The sequence below is a fragment of the Gracilinanus agilis genome, chromosome 3 (assembly GCF_016433145.1).
Source record: "Gracilinanus agilis isolate LMUSP501 chromosome 3, AgileGrace, whole genome shotgun sequence".
Classification (NCBI taxonomy): domain Eukaryota; kingdom Metazoa; phylum Chordata; class Mammalia; order Didelphimorphia; family Didelphidae; genus Gracilinanus; species Gracilinanus agilis.
Window position 1 is genome coordinate 149767289 of NC_058132.1, and position 15183 is coordinate 149782471.

The 15183-nt window shown below is 35.9% G+C and overlaps 1 protein-coding gene and 1 pseudogene across 1 annotated transcript in view; both read right to left on the minus strand.

Annotated features, from left to right (window-relative positions):
* Positions 1-15183, minus strand: part of RNF17 (ring finger protein 17) — a 125354-nt gene that overhangs the window by 5420 nt on the left and 104751 nt on the right. The window contains exons 28-32 of the mRNA XM_044668311.1: positions 14203-14322; positions 13020-13100; positions 11087-11212; positions 4858-4914; positions 4021-4137 (exon numbers count right to left, since the gene is read on the minus strand). Of these exons, the coding sequence (XP_044524246.1) occupies positions 4021-4137; positions 4858-4914; positions 11087-11212; positions 13020-13100; positions 14203-14322 (501 nt within the window). The remainder of the gene's footprint in view (positions 1-4020; positions 4138-4857; positions 4915-11086; positions 11213-13019; positions 13101-14202; positions 14323-15183) is intronic.
* On the minus strand, positions 9780-10267 carry LOC123240617 (annotated as a pseudogene).

The window sequence follows — 15183 nt, forward strand, 5'->3', positions numbered from 1 at the left end:
CCTTCCTTCCACAAGACAGTCTATCTATGCTTTTGTTCAAATTAATGATAAGAATTGTTAAACAAGTCAGATCCACGCACAGATAACTTCAAGCAGTTCACTAGAGACTTCCTTCCAAACTGAAGCTGACATTGAACTATTAGTAACTTGCTCTTTGGACAGTCAACTTAATTAGTTTGGAATCCAAGTAACTACTATTTTCTGGCTCACTTTTCCCTAAGAATAACATGGATAAGATCATAGAGACTTTGTCAAATGCTTTGCTAAAATCTAAGTAAACTGTATCTATAGGATTCTCATGAACTAAACAGCCAGCAACTATCTACAAAAAGAAAAAGGGGGGGGGGGGAGCATTTATGGAGTATTTGCTCTGTCAGCCATGCTGCTTAATGCTGGGTTCAACAAAAACGAGAACAAGAGAGTCTCCCCTCTCCTAGAGAGGCAACCAGGATTAAGGTGCATCAGACTGAGCAAGAGGTTGATAGTGAAAGAGGAGCCTTAATTAATAGTGGTTTTGGTTAGAGGCAGGATTTGAATTTATAGCCTTGTATTCTGAATCCAGTGTTCTGTTCACTCTATGGGCTAAGGATTCTAGAGTTGTGCAAGGAGTTTCTCTTGTTACATTGTTCAAGGAATTTTACTTTAACATATACATGAGAAATTAAAACAACTCTGAGATATCACCTCACACCTATTAGACTGGATAATATGCCAGAAAATGAAAAATGACAAATGTTGGAGGGGGTATGGGTAAATTGGGCACTTAATGCCTTTTTGGTGGAGTTGTGAATGGATCTAACCATTCTGGAGGACAATTTGGAACTATACCCAAATTGCATGTCTTCTGTCCAACAATACCACTACTAGGACTATAACCCAAAGACATTTTTAAAAAATAAAGGAAAATGATCTCTGTCTACAAAAATTTTATAGCAGCTCTTTGGGAAGTGGCAAAGAATTAAAAATTGAGGGGACATCCATCAATTGAGAAATGGCTAAACCAGTTATAGTATATTATTGTGATGGAATAGTATTGTGCTGATGCGCAATGATGCTTTCAGAAAAACTGGGACTTACATAAACTGATGCTGAGTAGTAAATTGAACAATAGACCTGTCCACAATTGGTAATACAGAGACTACAGCATTTTGGACAGGTTGATCTTTCTTGGTGTTATTTTGTCCTAAAAATTTGGATTCCACTATCTCCAATTGGAGGATCGTGTGCTTGTCTAGCTCTTTTCCCTAATGAATTTGTTTCAACACTTGGAACAATAGCTTGATATTCTCCACTAGTTCCATGGATTCAGTATCAGTTTTTGCCAGAGATGCCTTGAAGTAATTGTACAGATGAGTCAGAACTGCCTTAGAGATTTTAAGGAAGTGCCAGAGAGATAGGATAATTGCAACAGCCATGGGGATGAAACATATGCACTCGGCTAGTGTAAAGGCAAACCATTTATAGTAATCATGTATTTCTAGCATTTGTTGTATTAGATTTGGGGCCTTTACTAGTCAAAAGTTGTATAAACCTTGCATAAGTGACCAAGCCAATAAGGAAAGACTTCCTAAAATAAATGTCATTCTTGCCAGATTCATTTTTGTTGGATCAGAAGATTCTAGGTTTCTTTGATAACTGTGCTCACCAGATGTTATAAGGGAATATAGTGGATGTAATAAGGGACTGAAGCTAGGGGTAATAAGGGCTTAGGCTATAGGTAGTAGCTGGTTGGAATAGGGAATAAGGCAAGGCAAGGGACCCAAGGCTGGAGGTAATCAAGGGAATAGGCTAGGTAGTAGGGAAATTAAGGCAGAGGTATGGTTGGAATTGAGGACAGGCACTGTAGATAGGGTTTTGTGAATCCCTAAGGCAGTAAAGTAGATGAGGAAGGTTGGTAGTTGAGGTGGAAGGAGAAGTAAGGGAATGTCTGAGTTTAGGGACTATAACACGGAGGTATAAAGAGTTGCAAGGGAGAGGATGAGTTAATCTAAGGTAGGCAACAACAGCAGGGAAACACAGACTAGAGACAAAACACTGAAGGGAAACAGACTGAGCCCTTCAAGTAAAATGGACACTTTTATAGAGCAAGGTTAGAGCCAGCCAAGAAGGGCTTATAACTGACTTGAGGCTTCTAGTCAGTTTCACAGGTTCACTAAGGAAGGTACTAGAGGCAGTATTGAAGTTACACTTCCTCCAAAATAGATACCTCCTGCTTCCCTCAAACTCCAGAGAGAATGTTATTCTCTCTCCTCCTCCTCCCTCTCTAGCTAATCAACTAATGAAGTAGCCAAAGGGTTTTGATTAAAGACCAATGGGGTTTATTGTCTTCTAGGGTGGATTGGAACGGGTGGAGGATACAAGGTAGCCCTAACAGCCCCTTAGAGCAAGCTTCAGGTGGGGGAAAGGAGGCAGGAACATGAGACTGAGTAGGGACCAGCCTACTTCAGCCCCGAGAGGGTTTGTAGTCAAAAGGGGTAGGAAAGCTGGATACAATGATTCAATAGGTAAATTTGTAACAAGGGTAAGCCCTATTTGACTAAACTATCAAAGATTTGAACTAACTCTCAGATCTATTCTCCTTTCAAAACTTCTCAGACATTCAGGTAGGGAAAATGAAGGTGGGAATAAGGTATGCTAGGGAGCTTCCAAGGAATTAGCTAAACTAACAATTTTTAAAAGAAAAGCTGCAAAATATAGGCCAGGTTTCAATCCAAAGAAGGAGCTCCACGAGTTCCCAGGACCAACTACCCTTTTCCCCTCATCAACTGACAGAAGAACTCTGCAAAGCAGTTATGCCCCTCTCTGTACTACAAAAGTGAAATGACCAGAACCAAGAGAACATTCCACACAGTAACAGCAATATTGTATGATGAATGACTTAGCTATTTTTAACAATACAATGATCTAAGACAATCCCAAAAGCCAGAAAAAGAAATGATAGAGACTGAATGCAGATGAAAGCATATTTTCAGGCTTTATTTTTTGAACTGTGTTTTCTTTCACATTATGACTAATATGTAAATATATTTTGCATGACTAGAAACATAGGATATGTATTGCTATAGGAGAGTATAACATATAACACTGTTTGCTTTCTCAGTGAGAGAGGGGGAAAGAAAAGGGGAGAGAGAATCTGGAACTCAATTTTTTTTTTCAAATGCTAAAAGTTATTTTTCCATGTAATTGGAAGAAAATATTAAAAATTGAAAAAATAACATATGTCTGAGAGATACTTTGTTATAGGACAGTCTTTAGAAAGACATTTTACTCTACCTAAATCTAATTATTTTAGTCAACTAATAAGTAGTATAGCAGAATTTTGAATTTTTTTTTCATCTTTCAACGATATGATAATAAAAGATGCAGTCTGCTATGGGATACTATTTATGAAAGTTTGAATATTTCTTTCTAATAACTTCATTAAGGTTGACCTTAAGATGTGTGAAGATTACTTTAAAAATTTTTTCGATAGATAAGAAATCAGACATATTAAGTCAGTTATTGATACTTAATCAGTCTGTTTTTGATAATAACATCTGTGATTCTTCTCCCTCCCCAGCCATAACTTTGGTACTTCCTCAAAAGAATTCCTCAAAAGCCTCAAAATTATGCCCCTCAAAGCGTACATTTGGCTTAGTTCATCTGCTTTTCCATCTTTGTTCTCTTCAGTGCCATTTACCCTTTTCTATAAGCAAATGGAGGACTGTGGCACCTCTACTCACTGTCCCTGATGGTGAAAAAAGTTTGTAATAAAATAATCTGAAGCTCTTTTTTTTTTAATCTTTCAATACTGTTAGAATTATTTGCTAAATTGGGTTCCTATTCTAGGTATCTTTAAACTGTTTTTTTCTGTTTACCCTTCATTGTTTGTTCTCATGAGATGATAATGCCTATAATCTTCCACTATCCTCCATAAGACTGTACATATCAATTTGTACTCTAGAATAGTGGTGCCATGGTTGCCATATTGCTATACTGATTCCAATGTTCCCTTGCCCACTATACATTTAAATTGTGTACCTCATTAGGTGAGACCACATGCTTCACTTGGACAGGATAAAGTTCTCCCGGAGGAGGAAGAGAGGGCGATAAATATGGTGGTAAAACAGGAGTTTCTGTATCAGACCGAAGCAATTCCTAGAACATAGGTTAAATTCAAATTTCATTATGATCATTAAACCAAAATTCAAAGGAAAGTTATTCATTATGATGTCTCCAAATTAGCAAAAATTCTCTCTGGAATTTGGTAACTGTCATACAGTCACATCTCTAATTATTTTACAGATATGGATTGAATGTCCTATCAATTTACCTTCATATAGATCACAAGTTCAGTCAGGCAGAGTAAATCTGATTTTTTTGTGTTTGAATGAAAATATGAAATGAGATAATATTTGTAAAGTCATTTTGAAAACCTTAATGCAGTATATAAATATTTGCTATTATTATTATTATTAACACTAAGTTGTTTTGTGGGGTTTTTGTCTTCCTTACTATATTTATAATTAATAAGTCTCCTGATACAATATAACCAGTGTATCTGCAAGACTAGAATAAGAATATCCAAAGGGATATTTTCTCAGAGTTGCTATTCTAAGCCTATAAACAGAAGAGTATCTACTAAATTCACTATAAGGCTTCCTACCACAGGGCATCTTGATACTAGGGTTACATTGACAGCACTGAAAATATTTGATCTGAGAAATAAAGACAAATTGTCTATTGTTGAATTTTCATGATTATCGAATTAAAAAGTACTTATTTAGTAAATACTCACTTGTACAAGGTAGTATGTCAGACACTTAGTAAAAAATGGAAGTGATTTAATTGCAAAACAAAATCTGGACTGAAATTTACCTTAAAATTAATTTCCCAATTTTCTTCTTCATACTTTTCACTGTGATCCTTTGACTTCTGAAATAACAATAAAGTCATAATATTACTACATTAAAAATTTCACATTGCTTTTATCCTAATAGTATACATATTCTTTTTTTTTAATAGTTCAGAGATTTTATTCTAATAGCTTTAATTACAGTGCTTGTTTATCGAAATGAAAACTGAAAACAAGTATACAAAACAGTTGATTACTAATTGTGTATTGAAAGCAGTAAGAGTTTACACAACACCAAACAAACCAGTTCTGAGTTTTTCCTGAGATAAAGTTTAACAGCTCCAACTTCTTCAGGGTTTATCAAAATACAAAAGAAAAAAAAAAGTAAAGATCTTTTTTTTGCAGATGGGAAATCTGACCCTTGTAGTATGAGGGGTAGTAAAGGACATTTCACACATATACAGATAGGGGGATTGTTCTAAAATGGGACTGAATACTTCTAGAATGGAATGACTCCCTGTTACGATTAAAAATGGTAAAGATATACAAGAGAAATTAATATTTTAATAGCCATGGCCTTGTTGGTAAAATATATATGACCGCGCTTGACTATCTTTTAAATTTACTGCTAGTGCCCATCCTGTTTGTCTCATCTGCCAGCCAGCCACTCAGGAAACCAAGAGCAACCATACAAAGTTTGGATTACGAATTCTAAATTTTCCAGATAGCCTAACAAGAGCATTTAGAGCCATGCCTGCTTTTTGGCTATCTTGCTCAGCTCTTTTGAGCAATTTTTTAAAAAAGGAGAGCGGCCTTGCTCGCCATGTTTTTGCTAAAAGCAACAGCATGTTTTTGCCTCCCATGGACTCAGCCAGCCAGTTGAGCCTGACCCACCTTGGGAGGTTAGAGCAGCTGCTTCTGGCTTCTGACTTTAAACCCAAATTGCCGGTGCCCTGCCAGTGTTCTCTGCCGACGATCTTCCTGGGTCCTGGCCTCCCTTCCTGCCTTTTCTGATCTCTGCCTAATCCCAAATCTCGAGCCCGCCAGTGCAGACTGTTTCTGCTGATCCTGTCTCGTGAGATTTCTGAGGAGCGACCCGCACCCAGCTGCCACTTCCACTACAGCCACGGCCGCTTTGACTTGCCACCGCTCCAGAGACTGCTGCTTTGGGAGGTAATACCCCTCCCTACTCTTTTTACTCCATTCTTGTCTTCCATGGGGAACCCCCACCCACCCACAATCTCTACTCATGGGATTTTCTAAAAAAAAAAACTGACCTAAGCTTTTCCCTAGCCCCGAGCCCACATGGGTGCTAGTGTTAGAACTTTGAACTTTAAAACCCCTTAAGATCAGCAGAGATCAATCAGAAGAACCTTAAGTTAAACCAGAGGTGGACTTTTAAAACCTCAGAACTGAATGGGTTTTATTTCTGTTTTAAAGAGACTCTGTATCTTACTGCATTTTGCTGATTAGTTTTGTGAATTAATTTTGTTTATTTCGTTGATTTTCCTGTTGCACTGAATCATTTTAAGCTAATGAAGTTTCTGCTTATGATTTTATTATATTTCCTAATTTATTTAAAGTTTTACTGTATCAAAACAATGCGGTTATATGTACCATCTATGAACATCCTATAGGAGCACATGGCTTAAGTTTTTATTCTATCTTAATAATTGTGTACAACCTTGGAGATTTTGACGCCTTGAGAATTGAAATTATAATTTTATGAGAGATCTTTAAAATTGACTTTAGATACCTAGTACCCTTCTGTATAAATGATAAGATTTTTATACATTTATTTTTAAAGATTGTTGCCTTAAATGGGTAGAAGCATAAAAATTTCCTACCCGGGATATTTTTTTAAAAACAGGAAGCCAAGAGAGCTCCTGTATACTTCTATCAGAAGGATTTAGAATTCCTGAGGATAATTTAGACCAGAAGGTTTTTTTTTAATATCAGATTTTGATATGAGAGTTTGTTGAGAAACTCTTAGCCAAGATTTAAAATTTGTAACAAGTATATGATTTTTAAACATCATTGTTTATTGTTTTAAAATGTGTTATTAGAAATTATGGTACTCTATTTGAATGTGCATTGTGAATCTGCTATTTTGTAAAACCCATTTACACTCACAGAAAATGAATCTCATTTTTGGGTAAAAAACCCTTCACTAGTTCTAAGCTATATATGTATATATTTTTTTATTTTTAAAACATTCCTTTTTTTAATTAGAGCAATTGATTTGTTCTCATTTTGTACTGGAAGTACATATAAAATCATTATTTATCCTTTTTTTTGATTTTACAGTGATATAAGCTTAAAGCAAATATATATTTGCTATAATGATGCATACCTGAAGAGCCTTAGACTTTGGGAACCTGCCATATATTGTTAAATGCTATGGGACTGTGATTAATGCCTCTCTGTCTGATTCCAGGAGAAGCGCTAACAAGAGCCACATGGTCACGGAGAACTGACTGAGAATCTGCTTGGATTAAAGAAGTTCTATGCCAGTTACTGAAGGGATTGAAATTGGGGTTTGGGTTCTGGAGTCCCAGTCTTTTCTAAAATTTTAGAGGACGTGGGTCCTCTCAACTTAAATTCTTAGTGAAGCACCTAAGATTGGTTATTATTGGCTCATTCCCTGAGAAGTTGAAAGCAATCAGACCAGAGAGAGACGTTCCCCTTATTTCTCTTATATAGAGAGAGAATGGCAATTTTCTATAAGTCCTGGCCCTGAATGGGTAATAGCAAACTGCTTATATCACTTTAATTGGGCCTTGATTCAAAGGCCTGTTATAAGTTTATTTTCCCTACATTTTTTGCACATCTTACATTTCATTCGCAAGTTAATTTTTTCTCCTTTTTTTTGAATTTTATTCTTTTTTATTTTTTTTATTACTTCTTTTGCCAATTGATTTCATACAACCCCCATGACTCAGCCATACATCCTTAGCTGACCTCAGGTACTCTTTTCAGGGAAGAAAGGTGTGTTTAGAATTTTCCTCAGGGGGATGTGTGTTAAGTTTTTTAAAAATCAAAAATGTAAAAATATATGTATGTTTAACTCTTTTAGGAGTAATTTCAGGGGGAAATGTATAATTCTTAGAAGGAAATGTATGTTTTATAATCTATAATGTAAAGTTTAAATTCTTCTGAGAATAATTTCAGGATAAGGATCTTGCCATCTCCCCAGAATCCAGACAATGAACCTGTTTGGGGGCACCAAAAAGATGCCTAAAGACCCTTCACCGGACCATGAAGATCAAAATTGGGTGCAGTTGATTTGAACTATGGGGAGTTGAATGCATTTATTTTGAACGTACAATCTTATGCCAATAGGGGACTGCCCCCAAATTAGCTTTTTGTCAATGAGTCTTTTATCCCCCAAATTCCTGAAATTTAGAAGTTGACTATGTTTACAAATCCAGCGAAGAAAAAGGGCCAACCCTTTTTTTGCCGGATCTCAGGGGAAAAATGTGTGTTTAGAATTTCAGGGAGGTGCCATTTAAAAGTATCTTACAAACTTCCTGTGGACATGTGGGGGACTTTGAGACTACATTCTTCACGATCCAATGAGTTTCTGGTTTTGGATGTGGGGACATCAGATGTCCCACGTATAGGGCAGCTTAAATTTGGAGGTCAGGCTGGAGACAGCTCACTTTTTTTGGCTACGTAGCAATGACGGGCACTGGCAGTAACTTTGAAGAGTTTTTACCAGGCACGTGGTCTAACAAATTATCAGCATGGCTATTAAAATATTAATTTCTCTTATATTATGTCTTTATTATTTTTAATCATAAATCCCCAAGCTCTCACGCTCAATTTATTTTCTTTCAAAACCTAGACACCATAGAGAAATACCTGGTGTTGTTGACAGTGTCTTTGAAATATCTCTAACCAAGCTTTGGGGCTAACGTAGGCTGTGCTTACTGTGGAGAGGTTTCTGGGGTGGTTTCAAACAGAAGCACCACACACTCAACCAAAATTAAAAGGCTGTTTTTTTTTTTCCTCCAAATATGTTCAAAAAGCTCTTCTCAACCAGCCACCATCACATTGTGTCCTTCCTAAAAGTTATTCAACTGTGATGGAGAACTGACAGCCTGACCTGAACTGCAAAAGGGGGAAAAAAGTCTAGTTATAAACAGTTTATGATTGAAGATCTAATGCTCTCAATGTGCAGCCTGCTCCGAACCACAACCTCAAAGCTTTTTTCCTAATAAGTATCCATGTGAGCCCAAATACAAGCACAAACACTATGAAATACATAAAGATCCAAAGACATAGCATTACACAGATCTCTATTTTAACCATGCAAAACTGATCAGTTGTTTGATTTTTATCATTTCTTAAGTTTCAAAAGAGAAATGCAGACAATTACAACGGTCTGGTAAAAGTTGTTACTGCAAAACCTACACTAAGTGTATTTCTCCGTTTTGTGTGTTCAAGTGTTTTACTTGTCTTTTTAAATTTTTTAATATTTAAAAAAAATACACTGAGTTCAGGTTAAAAACCAACCACCAAAATGGATCTCTACACATCCCACAGGCCAGTAGGAGAAGCATTCAGCTCTGCTGCTGCACATTAAACCCCAGCAACCCAAGTGCCAGTGTGCTTAAAATCCCTTCCCAGTACTAAATGGTGAGTTGATTTTTTTATAACAAAAAAAGCTGAGTAATATTGCATAGGAGTGCCAGAAACTGCCCCACTGGAAACAAAAACTATTTACATTAAATAAGAAACCTGTTTTTAGGCCTGTATTTGCCACATTTACAGCATGGTGCAATACATACTATGACAAGGGGTAGGAAAAAACAGCTTCCGGCACTCAATACCACAAAGTAGCACAGTTTGCCACATGAGAGTAAAGTGAAGGGTAAACAGGGGAAATAAGAGGGGGAGAAGGAAAAAGGGAGGAGGAAGTTTTGTTGTTTCATTTCTGGTTTCAGAGCTGATTGGACAACCAGTCCAGTCCTTCATAGAGCCCATCCCCACTAGTGGCACAGGTGGCTTGGATGTACCAGTTTCTGTGACAGAGAGAATGCAGTCCAAGTTTATCTGTGATTTCAGCTGCATTCATGGCATTGGGAAGATCCATTTGTTAGCAAAAACTAATAAGATGGCATCCCTAAGCTCATCCTCTGCCAACATTCTTATCAGTTCTTCTCGGGCCTCTTTCACTTGCTCTCTGTCATTGTTGTCAACCACAAAAATCAGTCCTTGTGTATTTTGGAAGTAATGGCGCCATAAGGGTTGGATTTTGTCCTGGCCACCTACATCCCACACGGTAAAGCTAATGTTTTTGTATTCTACAGTTTCTTTGTTGAAACCTATAGTGGGAATAGTAGTTTCTATTTCACCCAGCTTCAATTTGTACAAAATAGTTGTCTTTCCTGCAGCATCCAGACCAACCATTAGAATCCTCATTTCTTTTTTGCTCATTCTTCTTAACCTTTCTGTAGCACCTGACTATACTGACCACTTTTCTCTGGATACTCTCTCCTGTCTGTGTTTTTATATTACTCTCTTTTGGTTCTTTTCCACCCACTAATAGTTCTCTCTCAATTTCCTTGGCTGGATCATCATTCAAATTCTGCCTCCTAACTGTGGATGTACTTCTGAGGTCTTGTCCTGAACTCACTTATAATTTTCTGATTTCATCAGTTCCCATGGATTTAATAATCATATCTCTGCAGATGACTCCCAGATTTATCAATTAGGAGACTATTACAATAGTTAAGTGTGGTTGCTACATGACTAAAGAGAGAGAAATGAATCTAAAAGGTTTTTGTGGAGGCAGGAATGGAAGATTTGATAAATGATAGTATATATGGGAAAGATATACTGGATACATGGGAAAGCCAAGGAGTTCATAAGATTTTCATGTGGAAAGTAATTATGTTCAGTATGTCTTTAAGGTTCAGAAATTAGGAACACTGGTAGTTGCAAAGCAGGAAATGTAGGTATGAGATAAAGATAAATTTTAAAATAGAACAGGCTGTCACAGAAGAAAGTAGGTTCCCCTTTGCTATAAGTCTTTGAACAATGGCATATGACTACTCATCAAGTCTGTTATAGAAAGGACTCTTTCACGTATGAATTCTGGTATGAACTAGCCATCATGAATTGGAAGAGATGACTTTCACCTATGAAGTTTTGTGAAACGCAGTCTATTTATTTTATTTAATATTTATAATTTTGATTAAGCTTGAGATTTCCTAACTCTACCCAAAAGAAAGGTAGCTTGCTTACCTCTTTCAATATTTCTTCAGACCCTTCAAATGTACAATGTTTATGGTGTGCCATAAAATAAGAAAGTGACATTCCATCAAAATAGAGATGAACAGATAATTTTCCCCATGGATTTTCGGGTAATTCCTATTAAGTACAATTAAGGAGACTGTTAAGTTTCAAAACACAATACTGACTTAATGTGAGAGCTGAACGTTTATGTTAATTCCACAAAACTACAATTATACTCTCAGCAAAATATAAGGGCTATGTAAGTCACAGCACTAAATTATAAGTTTTTTCAAAAGTACTTTTCCTTTACTTACAAGGAGCTAATCATAATGTATTAGCCTATAAAATGATCAGCTATCATTCACATAATAATTTAAAGTTTATAAAATGCTTTCTTCACGACTTGCCCAAGATCATACCAGTAGTAAATGTCTGAGCAAAATTTCCTCACTCCAGTTCCAGAGCTCTCCACTACATCACAAACAATTCTTAAAAACTATCTACATGTATCTAGAAATCAAAATTTGGAAAGAATGTTAAAGATAAAAAAATGAAAAAAGTTAAATGAAAATTACCTTCACACATCTATTAACAGCAATCTAAAGTAGCTAAGATTATCAGACCTCAGTTATGTTGTGGCTATAACCCTGCTATAACCTCAAGTCTGGAGTACTTTGATAATCTCCCCACCCCCCACATCAGTTCTTCCTACACAATTGACAAGTTAATTTTCTAATGCACAGCTTTAAACATTTCCCTATTCCAAAATGACTTAATGATTCCTCAGTGGCTTTAGGACTCAAGTGGAAAGTCCTTAGTCTGGCATTTAAATCTTCACAAATTCTTCTCATTATTCCTCTGTAGTAACATTCTTTTTTAGCTAAATTATATACCATTTCCACAACACCCTACAGTGAAAATTTTAGTCTTGTTTCAAAGGCCATCCAACCCTCTTGCCTTTTCCTCAATGTTTTTTTTCTGATGCCCAGAACCCTGTTTCCTCCTTTGAAGTCTTGTACCACTCATTCAGCATTTACATGTTATCCTAAAGGATTATTTGCCTTTTTTTTCCCTTCAAACTCTTTCCTTATGTCTTAGAATCAATACAAGTATTGGTTCCACGGCAGAAGAGTGGTAAGGTCTAGGCAATTAGGGTTAAGTGACTTACCCAAGGTCAAAAAGCTAGGATGTAACTGAGGCCACATTTGAACATAGGTTTTCTCCACTCCAGGCCTGGCTCTCTATCCACCAAGCCATTTAAGCTGACACTTTCTGTTTATCTTTTTTTGATTAAAGATGTCTCTTTGGAATGAGGATCCTCTCTTTTAAAACCTTGCAGGGTGCCCAATAGATAGTAATACCCTCCGTCTTACAAGCATGTTTCTTTTTGCATTTGAAAATGTTTCTTAGAAGCACAGAATTAGGGTGAGTTTTAGAGCTGGAAAGCACTTTAGAAGTCAGCTAGACCAACCTTCTTATTTTAAAGAAGAGGGTATTAGAGATCAGAAGGATCAAATGACTTGCATAAGATCACAACAGCATTAATTAGCTCAGACAGATTTCTAATCCAAGTCCTGTAAATCCAAAACCAGTGTTATTTCTACTACACCACCACTACCTCTGACAAGGCCTATTGTTACTGCAGTGCATAAATTAAGACAAAGTAATATTTATTTAGCAACATGCAACTAAGGCTTACAAATGCTCTGGTGCCCTTAAAAAAAACTTTACACAATAATCTTATTTAAAAGTTTAGAATAAAATTTCCCCTCTCTTCATATAAGTATCAATCATTATGCACTTACATATATGCAAAAAGTATGTATTGTTTTAAAGATCTAGGTTTCCATATAAGTTCTTCCCACAAATAAATTCTTTTAAGGAGTTATAATGATATATAAATAGAAACAATTTAAGCTTCTTAAACATTGATGCAAATTACCATATTATGAATTTCCACCTCTCTCTTTGGTAGTAGTTCTTGAAGGAGTTCTACTGCATCTGGCTGCCAGAAATTTCCAATCTAATTGTGATTAAAAAAAATGTCATTTTCCATTATAAAAACAACATGCATAATAAGAAAACAAAATCCAGATAATCATAATGAAGTTATTTTTAGATAAATCTTCAAAGAATTTGCAAGAGAAAATATTGCTGCATTTTGGTTTATGCCTGTGATTTCACTGGTGTAATGAATTATGCAACTTATTCACAATTTATGGTTTTGGAGAGTTGTCTAGAGTCATACAGAAAGTATGGACAGGTGGAGTTTAAATTTAAGTTTTCTTCTCTTCCAGGTTTTCCATACTTTGAGTCCAGTATTTTATCTACTACATGATGCCTCTCTTCTATACTTATATGTTGCAAAATTATTCTATCTGAAGTAATCTAATATAATTTGATTAAGCCCTGACTAATTACTCTTATGGCACCAATTTAATCAGTTGATTGTGAAACAGAAATAGCAGGAAATATATTCAGCAAATACTATTCCATTATGCTGAAACACAAGGGGGAAAAACAAAATGGCTGGCTTAAAACTCCTTGAGTTATCTCTTAAACCAAAGAAATACTTACCCAACAGATAATCAAAGTCTACACCTAATATTGTTTTAGGAAGGATATAGGAGGATCTTAGCTTCCCTTGAATCTAAGTGCCTAAGGGGCAGGTGGGTGACTCAGTGAATGGAGAGCCAGGTCTAGAGATGGGAGGTCCTGTTTTTAAATCTGGTCTTGGACACTTCCTAGATGCATGATCCTGGGAAAGTCACTTAAGGAACTACTGCCTAGTCCTTACTGCTCTTCTGCCTTGGAACCAATATAGAGTATTGATTCTAAAGAGGAAGGTATGGGTTTAAAAAAAATTTTAACTGCCCTCCTGAGTAAAATATACTTCAAATCATTCAGGCATAAGAACCCAGAACACCAAAAGCAAACTAAATCACAACATAAACTATGATCTTTATGGTTTTTTCTAGCTGTGTTCATGTGGTTATTTATTATATTAAACACAACTTTATGGCAGTGAATCATGGATAATACTGTATCTTACATACTGGACATTTGATCAGTCATCATGACAGAAATAATATCTGGATTATTACACAACAAATTAATTTACTTACGGGAACAGTGTTATACAGCTGACATGGAATACAAAACTGAGGTCTATCTGCATATAATACAATTGGGTAAAGATGACACTGTGGGATCTTCTCAGTATATCCATGGTCTAAATATTGCACCTACATACAAAAAAAATTATATTACAAAATTAGTGGCAGAGGAGTGATTTCACAGACCTCAGTGTTCAATAAGAACTATAGCAATCATCCCTAAAATTTAAAGTTACTATGACTTGAAAAAACAACATAGTGTCTGCTGTTTGGCTTGTTCTTACTTTATTTTAGATTTTGCAGGAGTGAGGACCATGGCTTTTCCCTGTAAAGTATGTCACCAAAAAGTGTTAAATTGGCCACTCTGTAAGCAATGGAATGGTTACTGAAAGTACATTTGTGAAATGCTTTAATTCAACTGAGAGTGGCATGGTACAGTTTAATAAATCCTAGATTGGAAGCGAGGAGTCCCAGCTCCCAGTCTCAGACCTGACACTAATTCACTGCCCACATTATCATGCCACAACCTCCATAAGCATGTTCTTGCATCTTTAAAATGAGGGGTTAAGGCAGTATTTATTTTATGTTTCTTTCTAGTTCAAAATTTTTTTATTTTAAACATTATTGTTTAAAGAATGAAAGATCCAACTCCTTGGTGGGAGGAGGGGTCCCCTACTTCTTGACCCACTCAAAATTAACAAAAGCTCATCACCACACATCATAGGCTCTGTCTAAAGAGCAGTAAAAGAAAAATTAAAAATAATCCTCAAAAAATCAATGAGCCTCAAATGAGAAAAAGACAATAGATTTGAAAGGTTAAAAACTGTTTATTTTAGTAAGTTAAACCAAATTTAAATATAAAGTGAAAAAAAAAACACAAAGCAGTTCAAACCTGATTCATTTGGTTTCAACTAATATAAAATTTGAGAGGCAAAAGCTAGGCTTAGGCAGGAAGATCTGGGTTCAAATGTAGCCTCTGACACATACCAG